The sequence below is a fragment of the Pan troglodytes genome, chromosome 17 (genome assembly GCF_028858775.2).
Source record: "Pan troglodytes isolate AG18354 chromosome 17, NHGRI_mPanTro3-v2.0_pri, whole genome shotgun sequence".
Lineage (NCBI taxonomy): Eukaryota > Metazoa > Chordata > Mammalia > Primates > Hominidae > Pan > Pan troglodytes.
In genome coordinates, this window is record NC_072415.2 from 72,299,774 (window position 1) to 72,320,318 (window position 20,545).

The following is a 20,545-nucleotide window of genomic DNA, read 5'->3' on the forward strand; positions in this document are numbered from 1 at the left end:
TGGGAAAATAAGAGTAAACAAAGAAATGGTCTGCTATTTTGTAGTAATTTATATTATGAAGAAGAAAAATAAAGCAGGATAAGGGTGAGAGAGTGATGGGGAATGCTCTCCTAGGAAGGGTGGTCAGAGAAAGAATCTCTGAGGCAATGATGTTTAGGAAAGAATCTGAATGAAGTAAGATGCAACAAGAACAAAGGCCCTGAGGTGGGAGTATACTTGATGCGTTCAAGAAACAGCAAGAAGATTGTGTGTGTGTGTGTGTGTGTGTGTGTGTGTGTGTGTGTGTGTGTGTAAATAGAAATATATATTGTATACTTGTATATATTACAAATATATAAAGTGTAAATCTTTGATGTGGGAGGTTTTTGTATTCATACTTGTACTCATTATTTTACTAACAATGATTTTGCTTTTACATTGAATTTAAAATTCCAGTCCTCTGTATAACTCAGAATCATTGACTTTCTAGACTTAATGTTTAGATCATTCAGCAACTTATTTTTCCACCTTAAAAAGATGTGTTTCCTGCTTATGGAGACAAATTACATGGCTTTATTTACAATAGCACAGTCACTTATTCTTAAGAAAAATATTAGTCTCTGGAATATCACTGAAGTATTAGTCATTTATAGTCCTATTCCCAAGTTCTTTGGGCATTCATTTTCTCCACCAAAATAAAGTAGAATCCCTAGATTCAATAGACAAAGTAAACATTACATATAATAATAACCACCTGTCACAATCCCTTATACTATCTATAAATTACAGTGCATACTAATTTAGGGTGAGGTTCTAATCACTTGGAGTCAAAATAACTTGGCTACAATATATCCATATAACTTTCAATTTACAATTCTATACAGTTAATTGTGCACATTTAATTTTTTATATTTTTTCCATTTTCTTTTGTCTTTTTCTTTTCAAGTGTACAATTTAATGGTTTCAGTGTTGTGCAAGCTTCACTACAATCAATTTTTAAACATTTTTGCCATCCCAAAGACAAACCCTAACTGCTTGAATTTGGTTCTCCTCTTTCGAGATTATTTTGACTGTTCTAGGTCCCTTGAATTTTCTTATGAATTTTAGGATCATTTTTCAATTTTTGCAAAGAAGCCAGCTGGGATTTTCATAAACAATGCATTGAATCTATAGATTTATCTAGAGAGTATTGCCATCCTAATTTTATATATTAAGTCTTTCATTCTATGAATTTAGGATGTCTTTCCATGCATTGGGTCTTTTAAAATTTCTCTCAACAGTGATTTGTATTTTTCCGAGTAGTGTACGTTTTGCCCTTTTGTTTTATTTGTTTCTAAGCATTTCATTCTTTTGGATGCTATTGTAAATAGACTTTTTTCTTAATTTTATTTTTAGTTTGTTCATTGCTAATATATAGACATACAATTGATTTTTGCATTTCAATTTTGAGACTTACTGAGCTAAAGAAAAGCAAACGAAAGTTTATGCACAGCCATACGTTGACATTCAAACCATTCTACTTTTGAGGTAACTACATCTGGATTAAATTTAATTCAAAGATGTCAGTTATAAACATCTCTACTGCCACCTCTTCTGTAACCTGAGTAAACTTGGATATCGGGGATCTATCTAGCCGCCTACCTCCAGTTTGTTGCCCAGTAGATTATTATATAATTTTTTTTCTTAATTTTAGGCATCCAATACATTAATGAATTATGTCACCTTTTCATATGGGAATATGAGAACAAATATACTTCTTTTCCAGTCAAAGAAAGATTTATATTCTATGAAGAAGACATATGGGAACAAAACCCAGTATGTGTCATTTTTTTGTTATTTTTGGTTATGGTTCATTGTAGTCATCACAATAGCAAAACCCCATCATTTTGCATTTGCAAACAGAGGAATGGATTGAAGTCTGCTTACTTTATAAATAAAAGCATATTTCTAGCAAGGGCTCTGGTCAAATCATTGATTAACTTACTTCCTCATCCCTTAGGTTGAAGAAAGAAGACTGGCACATATTATAGACCGTATCTATAAGATCCAGAAGCTGAGTTTTCCAAGTTTAAAAATATTCTCCTATTGCTAGGGAAAGGTCCTGGTTTCTCCTGATACTCTAAGGAAGGCCTAGTCTTAGGCAAGCCCATAATCTCTAGATACCTTGCCAAATTTTCATCTTGGTTTTCCCTTTTTTCTTTAACAGATGACCCCTGTAACCTCATATTTAGGTTCTCCCTCCCTCCCTCATTCCTGATCCAGGTATAGTCAAACAGGGATTCCCAGAAGTGGAAAAGGAAGAAGCTTTATTGCATTCTTAACAGGATTTGTGGTGAAATGTAATTCTCTTTTGAAGGAAGGGAAGGTATGCTGTTTATACTTGTTTTATTTATTTATTTTGCTCTAGATTAATCACAAATACCCAGAAAGACGACTGCTTGTGGCAGAATCCTGTGGAGCACTGGCACCTTACCTTCCTGTAAGATTGTCTTTTTTTTTTCTTTAAACTGTTTTTCCAATAATAGAAAAACCTTTTTTTGAGTGTCTTATAGATTTTAATCCAAATGTCTCCTAGACATGCTGTCTTAATAAAGAAAAGAGATGATCCAAAAAAGAGGAGACTCACATTAGTACAGTATGGCATTGCAGACACATAGGTACATTACCACTGATTTTGGGTGAGTATAAATATAATAAACTATATCAGCAGTTCTCATAGTGTGGTCTGAGGACCCTGGGGGTTTCCTTGAGATCCTTCCAAAAAGGTCCTTGAGAAAACTGTTTTCATAAAAATAAGACACTTTTTGTCTCTTTCACTGTGTTGAAATTTGTATTGTTGGTGCAAAAGCAGGGATGGGCAAAAATGCTGCTGCATTAGCACTAATCAGGGCAGTGGCACCCAAATGTACTATTATAATAATGATTGTATTCTTTACTGCCATGCTTTTGCAGAAAAAGCCAATTTCACCTAAAAAGGAGTTTGCTGAATCAGTAAAATTATTAATTTTACTAAATTTTGACCTGTGAAGCATGCATCTTTTTAATATTCTGTGAGACAAAATAGAAAGTACTCATATAAAAACCCTTTGCTGCATACTGAAAAATTATAGCCATTTGCAGGAAAAGCACTTAGGCAGTTGTTTGAGTTATGAGCTCAACTAGCTGCTTTTTTTTTAATGGGACACCAATTTTACTTCACAGAAACACTTACAGTCAAACTGGTTTTTCAGACTTGGGTATGTGGCAGACATTTTCATGAAATTGGATGGAGTGAGAATGTCACTTCAAGGAAACCAAGTAGACAGCATTCATTGCCAGTGGATTTATACTCCTACTAACAGTACCTTGGAGTTTTTATTTTCCCATACCTTCACCAGGAACTAGGCACGGTGAAATTTTTTTAATGTTTTTCTAGTGGAAGAAAATGCCTTATTGTTGTGATAAATCATACAGATTGATGCAAATGGGTTTGAGCATCTTATTATTTATTGTTCCAAGACAGATGAGCATCCCTTGCTCTCAAAGGATAAATAGGCTGTTCTACTCTGCTCCTAGAATACTAAGCAGTATTAATAATAGATACAATGTTTCCTCAGCGGATCTATGTTTGCCTTCTGCGTACCCCATTGTCACTGATAGCAGCAAAATGTCTGTACATTGGCAGTTTCTCAGTGTGTTCATGACTTAAATAGAGTAATGCCTCCTGACCAATGCTCTGGTGGGGTCCCTGTGGCATACTAAAACTGATTGCCACAGTTGACCCTTGCCTAAATCAGTATAAAGCAAATGCCCACTTGAAGCTTATTTTCCTCTGTCATATTGCCTTGTGTGGATACCAACCAACAAGTCCCTTTAAATAGTTTAAGATATTTTAGGGCAATTTTTAGCCTAAAAAGTAAATAAATGAGGCTGTACCAAAAGATGTTATATATTCACCAACCTAAATGTGTTTTAAGATATGCTAAAATTGCATGTATTTTTGTTTCTAAAAAGTGAAAACCAGACTTTTAAAAAATGTCTCTCAAGCCTTGCTCTACATAACAAATCATGCTGTAAATTTATGCAAATAGCCATGTCCTCTGCCTTTATTTTTATTTTATCCTAGTTATTATATGTAAAAAGGACCTAAACAAGTTTATGTTTTAAGAATTTTATAAATTGATTAAATTGCAATATTAGTACAAGTAGGATAGGAGAAGCATGAATTTGTATATTGGTAGCTCTTTATCCTAACCTCAGCCATTAAGCTAAAACACTCTTTATCATAACTGGAAAATATTCTGTGTGAAATCAAGGCACAGCAGTGGGTGTACATTATATTAACTATTAGCATAAAAAAGAGCAATGCAATTTTTAAGTACTTTTAAAGTTCACTCTCTTATTTTATTATCCTTTTGTTCCCACTTCTTCAAAGAAATAGGAATGCCAGGATTTTATGTTTCCTCACCATATCCCAGACACATTTTCTAATTGCCAGAGAGATTTTTGTAGTTCCTCCCGTTAAAACTCTCAGTGCTCTTCTCTGAGTGAAACAAATAGTGACACAAGAGTCATTGTCCATTTGTAGTAGAGTTTGTAGTAGACTTTGTTGATTTGTTGAAAGTGCCTCCTAGTGTGAACTGCAAGGATTTGAGAGATTTTTACATATTTAGTAAAGATATAAAAAACATGCTGAGAGATGATTAATAAATACCAAATTCAAAGTAGATGTTATTGCCTCTAGAGAGGAAGGGATTTGGGCGTGAGTGATATTTTTGCTGTATCTGTAATGTTTTATGTCTTCAAAAAACAAAGGTCTGAAGCAAAATCTCTGTACATCAGCAGTTAGTCAGCATTTTTAATAAAAATGTTAATACCTGTTTAATCTGGATTTTGACCACACTGATGTTTGTCATATTATTTTCTATACTTCTGTGCTTAGGTGTAAATAAATAGTAAAAACATGTTTATTTTCAGAAAGAAATCCGTAGCTCCTTGGTTCTTTCAATGTTGCAACAAATGTTAATGGAAGATAAGGCAGATTTGGTAAGAGAAGCTGTTATCAAAAGCCTTGGTATCATTATGGGATACATTGATGATCCAGACAAATATCATCAGGTATGTTTTTCAGAATGAACTGATTTTACTCCATTATAAAATTCCAAGTATTATAATATTCCAAATCTCTGATTTAGATACTTTATAATGTATCATAAGGATGGCAGGTGTGTCAACTTTAGTCATTTGGGGATGGCTGCCTGGTTTCAATTTTGCAGCTCAGAGGAGAGAATGCTACACTTCAGTTATAGTTATAGCACCTGCCACAGCTTTCTGGCAGGAAATTGGCAAGAGGTAATCTATGTTTACCACTCCCTCTCTTTGGTTTGCTCATCAGTGGATACATGGCAAGGCTAGGATTATGGATGGCCTTCTTTCTTGCTTAAAGATATGTTCTTAATTTATTGAAATTTTTATTACTTTTTATTAAGTGTTTTATTTTAAGTTTATCCCTTTAAAAATCTACATTTGCCTTTTTCTCATTGACAGGGTTTTGAATTGTTGCTGTCAGCCTTGGGTGATCCCTCAGAAAGAGTAGTTAGTGCTACACATCAAGTATTTTTACCAGCTTACGCTGCGTGGACTACAGAACTTGGAAATTTACAGTCTCATCTTATACTTACACTACTGAACAAGATTGAAAAACTTCTCAGGGTAAGTTCTTCTTTTGTTTATATAGTTTATAGAAACTTAAAAGGTCTGTCCTAAGCCATCTTGGAACAATGTTAGAGAACAGAGACAGAAAGTGCCCTTAGCTTAACATACTAATACATTACCAGTTAAAGATGCTGTTGGACTGGAGCCAAGAAAGAGATTTGAGGAAGTTTTGCTTTGCTGAAGCTGGAGGAAGAGAAAGGGCATGATGTGCATTTGTTAACTGAAATGCACCTTCATGGAAGTAACTCCTACATTATTCAGAAAGCCAGCTCTTTCTTGACCCTTCTGAGTACTTAAATATTTTACACAAAGCATCAACTCTAGTTCCAGAATGCAGAGAAAATGAGTCTCTAAAGCTTTCTTACATAGTGTCAAAATTGCTTTAACTGTGGTTATTCCACTCCAGTAGTTCATTTCTCATTTTTAAAATGAACTTTTAATTTTTCCCACATACAAGAATTAAAGAAATGTTGATGGAACAATAGAAACTTCTTGATCTAATTTTTGTACTAAAAGTTTCTTTTAGAGACTAGAAGAGAAATTATTATTTGTGTAGTGCATATTATGTGCCAAATCTATAAAAAGAGATAGGAAGTAGGAGAGGGGAAGTATTATAGCATGAAATGCTGCTGGGTTAGCGTTTGAGCATTTCTATATGCCAACAGTGAATAAGCTAAAAAAAAATCAAAAAAGCAATCACATTTACAATAGCTTTAAAAAAAATGCTTAGGAATATATATAACCAAAGAGATGAAGGATCTCTGCTATGAAAACTATAAAACACTGATGAAAGAAATTGAAGAGGAAATGTTAAAAAAAAAAAAGATATCCATATTTAGTTGTTCATAGAAGAATTAATATTGTTAAAAATGTGTATACTACCCAAAGTGATCTACAGATTCATTGCAATCCCTATCAAAATATGGAGGACATTCTTTAAGATATAGAAAAAGCAATCTGAAAATTTATGTGGAACCACAAAAGACCCTGAATAACCAAAGCAAGCCTGAGCAAAAAGAACAAATCTGGAAAAAGTGCACTATCTGACTTCAAAATATACTTCAAAGCAGTAGTAACCAAACATCTTGGTATTGGCATAAAACAGACATATTGACCAGTGTAATAGAGTAGAGAACCCAGAAATAAATTCACACATTTACAGCCAGCTCATTTTTGACAAAGGCACCAAGAACATATATTGAGGAAAGGACAGTTTCTTCAGTAAGTCAACTGAAAATGGATTAAAGACTTAAATGTAAGACATGAAACTACTAAAAGAAAACATTGTTTCAGGACATTGGTCTGAGCAAAGATTTTTGAAGAAAGATCTCAAAAGCATAGGCAACAAAGCAAAAATAGACAAATGGGATTATATTAAAGTAAAAAGCTTCCGCACAGCAAAGGAATCAGCAGAGTGAACAAACAGCCTACAGAATGGGAGAAAATATTTGCAAACTCTCCATCCAACAAGGGATTAATAACCAAAATATGTAAGGACTCAAACAACTCAACAGCAAAAAAAAAAAAAAAAAAAAAAAAATCCAATTAAGGAATGGACAAATGATCTGAATAAACACTTCTCAAAAGAAGACATATGGCCAAAAGGTATATGAAGAAGTGTTTAACATCACTAATCATCAGGTAAATGCAAATCTAAACCAAAATGAAGTATCATGTCACCCCAGTTGAAATGACTATTATTAAAAAGACAAAAAAAACAAAACAAAAAAAACAGATGCTGGTCAAGGTGTGGAGAAAGGGGAACCTTCGTACACTGTTGGTAGGAATGTAAATTAGTACAGCCACTATGGAAAACAGTGTGGAAGTTCCTCACAAAACTAAAAACAGAAATACCTGTAATCCACCAATCCCACCACTGGGTATATATCTAAAAGAAAGGAAGTCAGTATATTGAAAAGATATATACTTTCAAGGACTTACATGTTGAGTTTCAAGCACTCAAATATTTCTTACAGCACTATTCATAATAGTCAGGATATAGAATCAACCTAAGTGTCCATCAGTAGATGAATAGATAAAGAAAATATGGTATATATAAACCATGGAATATTATTCAGCCATTAAAAAAAGAATGCTATCCTGTCATTTGCTGCAGCAGGTAGCCTAGAGGACATTATGTTAAGTGAAATAAACCAGGCACAGAAAGACAAATATTGAATGTTCTCACTCACATGTGGGAGCTAAAACAGTTGATCTCAAGGAGGTAAAGAGTGAAATGGACCAGAAACTGGGGTCTGGGGGAGTAATGAACAGAAAAATACAGTTAGATAGAAGAAATACATTCTAGTGTTTGATAGCACAGTAGGGTGACCATAGTTAACAATAATGTGTTATATATTTGAAAAATAGCTAGAAGAGAAAATTTGGAATGTTCCTAACACAAAGAAATGATACATGTTCGAGGTGATGCATATCTCAATACCTTGATTCGATCATTACACATTGTATGCTTGTATCAAAATATCTCATGGTACCCCGTAATATGTACAATTATTTATGTATCAATTCTAACAAGAAAAAAGATAAAGTGTTAAAGTGTCCCTTACTTTAATTTCTTTACCCTGTCTTATAAAATTTCAAAAGATAAGACCTTCACTAATGAAAAAGTAAAATTATAAAAACTATTCCCTACAAATGGAAATGACTGATGTTTACCCTATAGTTTTCCATGTAAAAGATTCTACCACTCTAGAGTGCCTTACTGCTTGTTTGAGTCCAACATAAAGGTCCTTAAATCTTTGATTTGCCACAGTAAGGAAGAACATCATACATAAATCCAATTAGCAATGTAACTTCAAAAGACTAAAATTAGCTTCCACCTCCTTATGTTTCAGGAAGGAGAACATGGACTGGATGAACACAAACTCCACATGTATCTTTCTGCCTTGCAGTCTTTGATCCCATCTCTCTTTGCATTAGTGCTACAGAATGCACCTTTCTCCAGCAAAGCCAAGCTTCATGGTGAAGTGCCACAGATAGAAGGTACTGAACTTAAATTCTGGAAGAAAAATGTAGAATATTAGCAGCCTAGCTTCCCAAAGAATTGTTTTTTATTAAAAGTCTAAAAATCACTTTATATGACAGCATAATTATTAAAATGTATTATGTGTGTAGAATCTCATGGTCATAAGATTATACGTATGGTAAACAATATGGCTTCATCTTTTATGGATAAGCCCCATTGTCTTATTTTATAATACTTAAACTTTCTTGTTGCTCTTAATCTATAGCCTTTTTATAGCCTTTCTGGGGAGGCTGAAATAAATATTTCCTTCCATTAATAGATCTGAGTCAACAAAAGATTCTTTTAATAGTTACTAGTGCCAGTATATGAAGCTTGTCATTTCTGCTTTCTTTATATTTTCTTCCCCAACTTTTTAATCTTATTTTTAATAGAGGAAGGTAAATATAATTACTTTTTTCTACTATGTCCTTGATAGAAAGAAATATAAAAGCATCTGTGGCAGAATTTGTGTTTTTCCAAAGAAGAAATGTGACTTACTTTCAGAAGTACATAAAATTGACAGGAGAGGCCAGTATTTTCTTATCTTACTCTCCGAGTAGCTAGTAAATGACCTTTGAAACTTGGCAGGCAATTGATAACCCTGTTGCACCTTAACGTCCAGGACAAATGGCTATAGACAAGCTATTGCTATGTATCAGGCACCTTTGCAGCCTTTTCAGAGTTGTGAAATTATCCATGTCTCTTACTGGTGTCTAATGGACAAAGAATTATAACATTGAGAACATCAACAGACACTTAATCTTTTTGAATTTCATTTTTCATGTAAACTGTAGGCTACCTATAATATTTGGAGTATGATGCAGTGTGTCCAAAGATACATGAAGCCACATGATAAAAATAGTGTATACTATTTGGATGTCAGTTTTATTTGGAAAATTGAGAATGAATGGTGTGGAGTTAATTTAACGTTTTTAAATTGAGGAGAATGAAAATTCAGACTTTAGATAAGACTTCATAAAGCTCTCCCAGCTGGCCACTTCAGGTTCTACCCTTTACTCTTACTCATTTAGGCATTTCATCTGCCTAGGGATTTTCCTATCTTTCTAATTCCCTTTTTCTTTTTAGCTTTCTGTATTCGTTTACTATGGCTGCCTTAACAAAGGACCACCAACTGAGTGGCTTAAACAACAGAAATTTATTATCTCACACTTCTGAATTTTAGAAGTCTGAGATCAAGGTGTTGGCAGGGTAGGCTCCTTAGGAAAACTGCGAGGTAAAGGCTGTTCTGGGCTCTCCCCTGGCTTCTGGTGGTTTGCTGGCAATCTTTAGTGTTTCTTGGCTTTTAGATGCATCACCCCAAACCTTGCCTTTATCTTCACGTGGCACACTTTCTGTGTGCTTGTTTCTGTGTCCAGATTTCCCCTTTTTATAAGGACATCAGTTGTGTTGGATAAGCGACTACTTCAGTATGATTTCATCTTGTCTAACTACATCTACAGCAACCCTATTTCCAAATAAGATCCCATTCTGAGATACTATAGGTTAGGACTTAAACATAAAAATTTGGGCAGGGGGCAGTTCAACTCATAATACTTGTTATCATTCTCTCATTTATTTAACAAATGATTCTTAAATGTCATCTATTGCCAAGCATATGCTGGAGATTAGATAGAACAGTACCATCCTGAACATATCCTTCTAATACTTATGGGATTCCCTTCTAACATTTATGTGACCTTTTCTTGTGATTGTCCTTTATTTTTCATTCTTGTTGACTTAGTTTAACTTTCTGACTTTTAACAGTAGCTATAAATGTTAATGTTACTATACCTTCATTTAGGTTATAATGTATTTATTATAAATAAGGATTTATTATATCCTTATTTAGGGTATATCCATATGTCTATATGTCCATTTATATATACACACACATAAAATTTGGGTTATAATTTGTTATGAATGAAGATTTGTTTTCTCATAAAAATGGTAACCCACACAAATATTTTTAGTACCAATTTATTACACAACATGAACAAATATTTATGTCAGGCATTGTTTTAGACACTTAGGACACAATCATGAATAAAATAGATAAAAATTTCTACTCATAGAGCTTACATTCTGCTGTGGGAATAAAATCTTTTGAGATTTGTTGGATTTGTTCTCATATCACAAGAATTTCTTGATTTTCCTAAAAATGACTTAATTAGTGTATTTCAATTTTATATTTAAAATTTACAATAAGAAAGTAATTAAATATGAGGAGAAAGGACCTTATTTTCCTTTCAACAGAATATCTGAGTTCCCAAAATGCCAATTTCTGTATGATTTATTTTGCTTCTTTTATGTGTAGTGACTAGGTTTCCTCGGCCTATGTCGCCTCTTCAAGATGTGTCCACTATTATCGGAAGTCGTGAGCAATTGGCAGTGCTGCTACAACTTTATGACTACCAGCTAGAACAGGAGGGTACAACAGGCTGGGAGAGTTTACTGTGGGTTGTCAATCAATTGTAAGTTACCACCTCCATATTAATTTGAATGGATGATAACTCTTATATTTAGCCTTGGCCCTAAGAACAAAATAAAACTTTTAAAATGTAACTCGGCATCATTTTTGGTAAACACCTTTAGGACACAGAGGATTCACACCATTGGATATGTAATTTATCTGAGAAGAAGATGCTGCTGTATTTTATCCAAATGATCTATCTGCCATCTTGTTTGTCCAATCGTGGTGATGGATTTTAAACTACATCTAGACTTCTCATTTTTGAGGCTAAAATGATGCCATGTAAAGCCAAGCTCTTGTGTGAAGCATCAGATCCATAGATTTGAGTCACATTAACTCTGTACTCGGAATTCTACCATTAAGATTTCATATATTTTCTGGCAAACAGTTAAAATTTACTTTTTTAAGTCTATACAGTATAATGTAATCTTACAACCTATTCAGAGGGTCCCAGACAATGCCTTTCCTTTCAAAGAACGAAATAGAAGAGGTTATTAGATTTGCATTGTTTCAGAAATTGGCAAGGAAACAGTAATTTATATGTATCCCCTGCCTATTTTTCTTTCCTTTCATATTCAGGTTGCCACAACTTATAGAAATAGTTGGCAAAATTAATGTTACTTCAACTGCCTGTGTCCATGAATTCTCCAGATTTTTCTGGCGCCTTTGCCGGACATTTGGCAAAATTTTTACAAACACTAAGGTAAAAACTTGTATTCCATGTTTCTTATATGAAAAAGACATAGAAATGTAATGTGTTAACACTGTAACAGGGTAAATAAAAGCATGAACCATTCTTTTATCTAATTCGCTTCTTTAATATCCTAGAATACTATGATAGTAAAAAAAAGTTCTAGTTGGTAATATTCTTATCTTTACTGATTTTCAGAAGATGATTTAGCGTAAGCTTAGTTCATATCCAGACTTGGATATAAGCTTTACTCATTGTAGATATCCTCAAAGATTTTCAATATAGGAAGTGTCAGCTAGGGAACTCAACCACAATCCTTTGAATGTGCTGCTGGTACTTACTGTCTATCACAGGTTCAGGAAGCAGCTGTTTGCTCAGCACACTTTGGTAAAAACCTCAAGCGATTATGGAACCACAGCAACTTATATATAAAACTTGCTGCGAAGATGCTACCTCTTAGAATAGCATGGACACTGGAGATAAATTCTACATGGTTCAGTCATTACCAAAAGTATCATTTGTCACATTTGCCTATCCAGGTTATTTTGTAGTTTCAAATATTAACATTGGAATGTCATTAGATCCTAATTTATTCATTAATCCTAGTAATCCATTTGTCTTCATAACATTTTGTTAAGCCAGTACTTTAGAGAGCTAATAAAAACATAAAAAGGTGTAGTTTCTATAATCAAATGTTAATATACACATTTAAAAGGTAAGCATTTTAATTATTAAATTTAATTTAGTGTAGCTCTTTACTATTAAATCTATAGTTGAAACATTTAAAGTAAATAGTATGCTATAAGGAACTGGACAAAATTCAGAAGACTTGGGTTATGGTCCTATTATCTGTTGACTAATATTTATGATCTTTACTATTTAAGTTAAATTATGTGGGCTTAGTCTTTTCATGTGTGAAATGAAGAATTTGCTTCAGTGTCTTTTAATTCTCTAAGCGCAATTCAGTACATGAACCTTTTAACATTGGCCTTTCTCTCAGTTTAAGCTAAATATATAAATTAATGTGCCTCACCTACAGAGAGGAGGGCAAAAACCAGACCTTGATGTTATTGTAGGAAAAACAAAATTAAAATTATTTTGTATTTTTCACTAGCATTCAGTTGTTAAACAAATATAATTTGATTTTCCTGTTATCAGTATTCGCAAAAATTGTTTGATATCTCCAAAACAAGTAGCTATTTTTTTTTTAGAAAAGCAAGTAGGAATCTACTTATGTACTTAACAGTAAGTGGTTGTCTTCAGTGGCCTGAAATCTGTGATAACTTTAATAATAAAAAATTTAAACAAACCTCTGTTCTAACTTAACATATTAAAGTTAAATTCTGTATTTCATATTTCAATTTGAAAAGTTGTAATAAAAGATGAACATAAATATCACAGGATGAATATGTTACTTACTAAACACCTGAAGTGACTGGAATTTCCTTTTCGTTTTTTAAAAATACAGGCAAATGCTTTTTTCGATAATTCTAACCATGTAATACCTACCTAAATAATCCTTCTATAACCAAGTTCAGTTTTAGAAGGCAGTAATTTCAACCACTTAAAATCATATTGGAAATTATTTTAATTTAATAAAAGAAATCAGAGGCCATTCACTTGTTGACTTATTTTTTCAAAAATTTATCCTTAAAGTTTTTATTTTCATTAATTTGACTCTTCTATCCTAAGCCTCATGATTAAGAATTATTACATTTCTGACCACTTAACTTAGTCATCTATAAAGCTAAATAAATAAATAAATAGTAGTAGCAACAGTAGTAAACATTTCATTTAATCAATTTGCCCATTGAACCTGAGACTTTTTGAATCTTCTCTTTGGGTTGCTTAGGTAAAACCTCAGTTCCAGGAGATTTTAAGACTATCTGAAGAAAATATTGGTGAGTTTGTTCATTATTACTTTTAAAAACAATTGCATTTCTTTATGCAGGAAAAATACTATATTCTCCATATATGTAAATTGTATAAATGAACTAGCAACTACAATTGAAAAGGAAAATTTATATTATGGAGTTCTTGGTTTTATAACTGTGTCACATCTAATATCCTTCCCATTAGTTGCAGTGAGATTAATCCCTGTCAATCTGATTGTAAATATATACCTTCATTGTAACCAAATTGATATAAGGCTGAGCTTTACAACCTGGGTACTCAACCTTTAGAGGTCTGAAGTAGTATGTTCAAGAGACTGACAATTACAAAATAGGCTGCATCTAATTCCTAATTAGTTCTATAATACTTTAAAAAATTAAACATAGTGGAAAAGAACGGTATATAAGCATATATGTTTTCAAAATGAAACATGAGAGAAACTACAGACTTGAATGGGTAGCTCCAGCTACTTCATTGATAGTTTTCACTCATCTACTTTAACGAGTCTAGTTATGGTACCATTGGCCTAAGGACTTGTTTATGTATGGATCTTGTGTCCCTATGTATTTTTCTAGTTTCTAGGAATAAACTGTGGAACATGTGTAGCACCGCCACCCCCATTTTTAATTTGGTTGATTTTGAATATATATCTCTCTATATATAGAATATATATATAGTCTAGGTATATATGTATGTGTGTGTGTGTGTGTGTATACATATATATATATACACACACCTTAGTGGTTTGAGTTGAATGTTCTAGAAAACACCATTTTTGGCAGTCCTCAGAAGTAGTCAGAAAATGAATAAATTAATTCTTTTAAGCCTGAAGACATTGAAGAGATTTGGGGTGTGGGGGCGGTGGACAAATAACTCCCAATGTTTATTTTTAATGTCTTTTTAAAGGATTGATTTTGTAATGCCTAAATTGTTGGTAATATATGTTTATTATTAATTCTTGTGATAAATTAGTGAAGAAAAAAGGTAAATATTTTAAAAACTGACCGCTTTTGGAATTATTAGTTAGCCATGAATGTTTAGCTGTTGAAATAAATAGGAAGTGATTATTAACCCCTGTATATATAGTCCATATCTATGAATATACTTTAAGCTTATGTTCTAACATTAACATCCACACTCCCTCCCCAAAAAAGGTACTCTCACCAAGAGAATAAACAAACCTCAAATACTAATTAATGTGAAAATGGAACTGTCTTTTTTGCAAAATTTCTTCAGGGCAGTTAGTTAAATAAATCTTTTCAACTCAATTTCTTTATGTAGTACCCTCAGAAAATAATTTAAAGCCATATAAAAAATAAGTATAGTAAAAAACTATTCTTGGGAATATAACAGCAAATGAAAGCGCTTAAAACAGTGCCTCATGATCAGTAAATAAAAGCTGTTGGTGCTGTGAATGATAATTGTCCTCTCACAACTTTTCTTTTGAAATTGTCCACAGAGGGTGTATAAGAAAATCTCTTACAAAGCAGTTACAGGGCACAGAACTATGGTTGCATACTTTCCCCTTTTTCTCTGCTTTACTTAGCATGATTCCTTCCCCCTCCATGAAAATAATCAGGGCTCTGTCTGGCTGAAAACCCTACTGAGGATGCAGGAGGGGCTCAGGAAATCAGGCTAGTACTGAAAACTACCTCATATCTAGAAATAGATCAAATAACATATATCTATGTGCTTTTAGGTGAGTGCATTTACATTTTAGTAAACTGCAAATTGAAAGCATAAAAATTTTGGACAACCTGCCTATAGGGACGCTTAGAAGACTTCCAAGAAGAAAGTTCTGATTTCCAGTTATGGAAATCAAGAGTATACCATCTCATTTGGGTTATTAAAATTCTTTGCCATTTATCAGAAATGTTTATGCTAGTGGCTCTTCAGGAAACACTAAGTTGTATTTTACAACCACCAATAAACATATGTTTTCCAAAGTAATGATAATACTTACTTGTAACCTAGTAAACAGTTGTAATTTTAAATATAATCGCATTATGATTTTTTTCTTTACACTTAAAATATACTTATGTTTTTTTAAATTATTTTAATAATTTTAGATTCCTCAGCAGGAAATGGGGTCCTCACTAAAGCTACAGTCCCCATTTATGCAACAGGAGTCCTTACGTGTTATATTCAGGTAAGGGAAAAATTCTTACTCTCTAGTAAAAGGCTTTCCATTTAGAAAAATGCCTAGTATTGTGTCTTCTTAATGTAAGTGACATTGCTACCAATAAAGAAAAACAATTTACTTATTTTATTCAATAAATAATTTATAATGGATAGCATATTTGAATAATAAGGGCCTGAGTAAAACCTCAGTTGAACAAATAAATTTAGAGATTATGAGCTTTTTGATATTTTGTTAGAAGTGTTAGATTGTACTTACTTAGCAGAGTTTCTTTGTGTTCCATGATAAGTTTTTCATAAATAAATGATAAGCAGAACACATACGTTAGGTGAACTAAGCTACAAAGCACTGTAGAACACTATACCTTATCATCATTTTTAGCTAAGTACTTTTTAATAATGCAGGTTGAGTATCCCTTATCTCAAATGCTTAGGATGAAAGTGTTTTCAGATTTTGGATTTTTTTTTTCAGATAAAGGAGTATTTGCATATACATAATGAGATATCTTGGGAATGGGACCCAAGTCTAAACACAAAATGTGTTTCATATACACATTATACACATAGCCTGAAGGTAATTTTATACAATATTTTAAATAATTTTGTGCATGAAACAGTTTGTGTACATTGAACCATCAGAAAGCAAAGGAGTTGCTGTCTCAGCCACCTATGTGGACAATCTGGTTGGTTGGCATCACGATCATCATTCCTGACTTTGCATTTATATGCTACCAATAAGCAATCATTTTCTTATACTTTTTCACATGTAAGTACTTAACAATAAGAAAATATGACATATCATCAATACAGCGAAAAAATAATGTGCTCAGGGTAACAAAGCACAGTAGCATCACCAGAATACCTGTATCATCTGTTGAACAACAGCCACAGCAAATGATGACAGGCTTTCACACACAGTATCAGTTTGGTACTCACAAAGTTTCAAATTTTAGAGCATTCTGGATTTTCAGATTAGGGATGCTTAACCTGTACTTTATTTTTCTTAATTGTTACTGCATAACAAACTACCCCAAAACATAATGGTCTATTATAACTGTTTCATTTGCTCATGATTCTGCAATCTGGGCCTCACTCAGCTTTCTCCTCTTCTGCTGTTTTTGCTGGCGGTCACTTCTGTTGCTGCAGTAAGTGGGTTAGCTGAAGAGGTCTCTACATAAGTCTCAGGACCTCTCTCTGTCTCCACATGGCTTCTGAAGCAGCAGAGCCAGACTTATCATATAGTGGCTAACGCCTCCCAAGAATGAAAAGGCAGAATCTGCTAGGCTAAGGCTCAGGCCTGGAATTAGCACAACATGGTTTCTACTGCAGTCCCTTGCTAAATAAGTCACAGGCACAGCTCAGATTCAAGCAAAAGTAGGGAAGTAAGCCGGGTGTGAACCAGGAGGTGTGGTTCAGTGGTGGCCACCAATGTAACAGGCTGCCACACTCTACTTAACATTGTTTTAAGTAAATAACATATGATGTGTCTCAAAGCATAGTAGTAATTTTTAAGTATGAGGCAGTCCCACCGGTAAGGTGGAAATACTGACTCGGGATAAAGCACTTTTAGAAGTTAGAATGTAAGAATGAAGAAGAAACACCTTTTCCAATGGTTTCCTGAATTTTTACCCACTACTAACTTATTTATTTTGCTCTTTAAATTCAAAGTACAGCAATTCATATTTATTGTACTCTTCTTTCTTTTTTTTATTTTTATTATTATACTCTAAGTTCTAGGGTACATGTGCACAACGTTCAAGTTCGTTACATCGGTATACATGTGCCATGTTGGTTTGCTGCACCCATTAACTTGTCATTTACATTAGGTATTTCTCCTAAAGCTGTTCCTCCCCCTGCCCCCCACCCCACAACAGGCCTCGGGGTGTGATGTTCCCCGCCTTGTGTCCAAGTGTTCTCATTGTTCAATTCCCACCTATGAGTGAGAACATGTGGTGTTTGGTTTTCTGTCCTTGTGATAGTTTGCTCAGAATGATGGTTTCCAGCTGCATCCATGGTGTATATGTGCCACATTTTCTTAATCCAGTCTATCGTTGATGGACATTTGGGTTGGTTCCAAGTCTTTGCTATTGTGAATAGTGCTGCAATAAACATACATGTGCGTGTGTCTTTATAGTAGTATGATTTATAATCCTTTGGGTATATACCCAGTAATGGGATCGTTGGGTCAAATGGTATTTCTAGTTCTAGATCCTTGAGGAATTGCCACACTGTCTTCCACAATGGTTGAACTAGTTTACAGTCCCACCAACAGTGTAAAAGCGTTCCTATTTCTCCACATCCTCTCTAGCACCTGTTTTTTCCTGACTTTTTTAATGATTGCCATTCTAACTGGTGTGAGATGGTATCTCATTGTGGTTTTGATTTGCATTTCTCTGATGACCAGTGATGATGAGCATTTTTCATGTGTCTGTTGGCTGCATAAATGTCTTCTTTTGAGAAGTGTCTGTTCATATGCTTCACACACTTTTTGATGGGGTTGTTTTTTTCTTGTAAATTTGTTTGAGTTCATTGTAGATTCTGGATAATAGCCCTTTGTCAGATGAGTAGATTGCAAAAATTTTCTCCCATTCTGTAGGTTGCCTGTTCACTCTGATGGTAGTTTCTTTTGCTGTGCAGAAGCTTTTTAGTTTAATTAGATCCCATTTGTCTATTTTGGCTTTTGTTGTCACTGCTTTTGGTGTTTTAGTCATGAAGGCCTTGCCCATGCCTATGTCCTGAATGGTATTGCCTAGGTTTTCTTCTAGGGTTTTTATGGTTTTAGGTCTAACGTCTAAGTGTTTAATGCATCTTGACTTAATTTTTGTATAAGGTGTAAGGAAGGGATCCAGTTTCCACTTTCTACACATGGCTAGCCAGTTTTCCCAGCACCATTTATTAAATAGGGAATCCTTTCCCCATTTCTTGTTTTTGTCAGGTTTGTCAAAGATCAGATGGTTGTAGATGTGTGGTGTTATTTCTGAGGCCTCTGTTCTGTACCATTGGTCTATATATCTGTTTTGGTAGCAGTTATTATACTCTTCTTTCAAGACAAATTTGAATCATCCTATAGTATTAAAATACAGTTATACAGTATCACATATTACCTTGCAATAGAAGTTACAACTCTGTTAAAGTGGCACAGTATCCTTTTAAATTTTTCTTTTCTACACTAGTTTCTAATACTACCCTGATATGGATACTTTTCTGTTTGTAGAAGATTTTAAGTCATGTATGCTAATAAATTGTCTCTATTGTTCATAAATTTGTGGAGATCAAAGATATTAAGTCCTAACAGTGCTAGACACAACAGTATGCCTACCATTCTCTAACTTTGGAAAGTGTCCTTGTATAATGTGCGATGTCAGTATTTTATTCTCTCTCTTTTTTACCCTCTTGAAGTTTTGTTAATATTTTTATTTTGACCATAAATAACATTTTAAATCATAATAATTAAATGCCAAGAACAAGGTTTGGCTCATAATAGGCCCTCAGAATGGATCTGTTGAATAAATGAATAAGGGGCATTTCTTTTGAGTCATTATGAAGTCTAAATATGTTATTCATATCTGTAAAGAGATAAGAACTTTTCAGCTTATTACAAAATAAATAGCATATTGAGGTAGCAATCACAGATTGCCAGTGTTTCTTATTTTAGGAAGCACATACCAGCAGTTAATGTTTATCTCACTAAACAAAAATTTTTGTTAGGGTAAATTACATTAAACAAAAATTATCTTGAATCAAATACATAAGCAGTATTACTTGTTTTGAGATTCCAAAAATGATAAATAAGATTATAGTAAATTTTTAAAAATCGAAAGAATTCATACTTATTTAGAAGTCTTATTTTATAGCTCTTATTTCACATTTAGGTTTTTCTCAGATTTCCAGCTTGTTTTCCAAAGTTATGTCTATTTTATATTTGAAATAGTAGGCAACTAAAAATGGGTGAAATCACCATTCCAGCGTTGTCCTGATGCTGATTTGTCAGTTAAACTGCGTGTCCTAAAACTGTTATATTCATCCTTTTTTCATGTTAACCATTACTTTTGTCAATCCTTATCTCTACTTCATTCTTAACTAACCTGATTATGTAGCAAAAAAAAAAAGGGTAGGTGGTAATCCAGTCTTCCTCATGATCTATTGATACATTCAGAAGCTATTTACTGTTGACCTTCTGTGTCCCTAATGTCGACTTGACTTTATTATGTATTTATTTTCTGACAGACTATCAGATTCCCTTCCCATATACATTTAGGTTAATTTAACATACAACATTATTTTTTTTTACTCTCTTAATTTAGCAGGTTTTCTTTTTCTAACGTATTTTCTGATTATGAAAGTAATAATAGTTCGTTGAAAAAAGTTTGAAAAACACAGATTATTTTTTAATCAAGGTGTGCATCTGTTTCTTAAAAGAACACAGTAGTCTATGTTTTACCAAGTGTGCAGTTTTCACCACTAGGATATTGCAAAGATAATTTCTTAGAAATCAATTTTCTACTATTTTTTCTACAAGGGGGTAACTATTCTAATAGTTTGTATTATACAGAGCCAAAATTTATGGGAACAAAAATTCGTAAGGTAAATTTTAATAAAAGATTATACTTTTTAATGTTCTAAATCAGGACCAACCATCCAAACTTTTACAGTG

At 33.3% G+C, this 20,545-nt stretch overlaps 1 protein-coding gene across 27 annotated transcripts in view; it reads left to right on the forward strand.

Moving 5' to 3' along the window:
- RELCH (RAB11 binding and LisH domain, coiled-coil and HEAT repeat containing) overlaps positions 1–20,545 on the forward strand; it is a 119,961-nt gene that overhangs the window by 65,892 nt on the left and 33,524 nt on the right. For 14 of the 27 annotated variants that reach the window (XR_010151973.1, XR_010151971.1, XR_010151974.1 and 11 more), the window contains 8 exons: positions 2,387–2,458; positions 4,936–5,076; positions 5,506–5,670; positions 8,529–8,676; positions 11,013–11,169; positions 11,748–11,871; positions 13,712–13,760; positions 15,822–15,901. Coding sequence is in view for 18 of the 27 variants with exons in the window: in XM_001144840.6 (XP_001144840.3) it covers positions 2,387–2,458; positions 4,936–5,076; positions 5,506–5,670; positions 8,529–8,676; positions 11,013–11,169; positions 11,748–11,871; positions 13,712–13,760; positions 15,822–15,901 (936 nt within the window). In the remaining 9 variants the exon portion in view is untranslated. Of the gene's footprint in view, positions 1–2,386; positions 2,459–4,935; positions 5,077–5,505; positions 5,671–8,528; positions 8,677–11,012; positions 11,170–11,747; positions 11,872–13,711; positions 13,761–15,821; positions 15,902–16,363; positions 16,466–20,545 lie in introns of all 27 variants that reach the window. The other 13 variants (XR_010151970.1, XR_010151968.1, XR_010151966.1 and 10 more) reach the window with 1 other exon arrangement.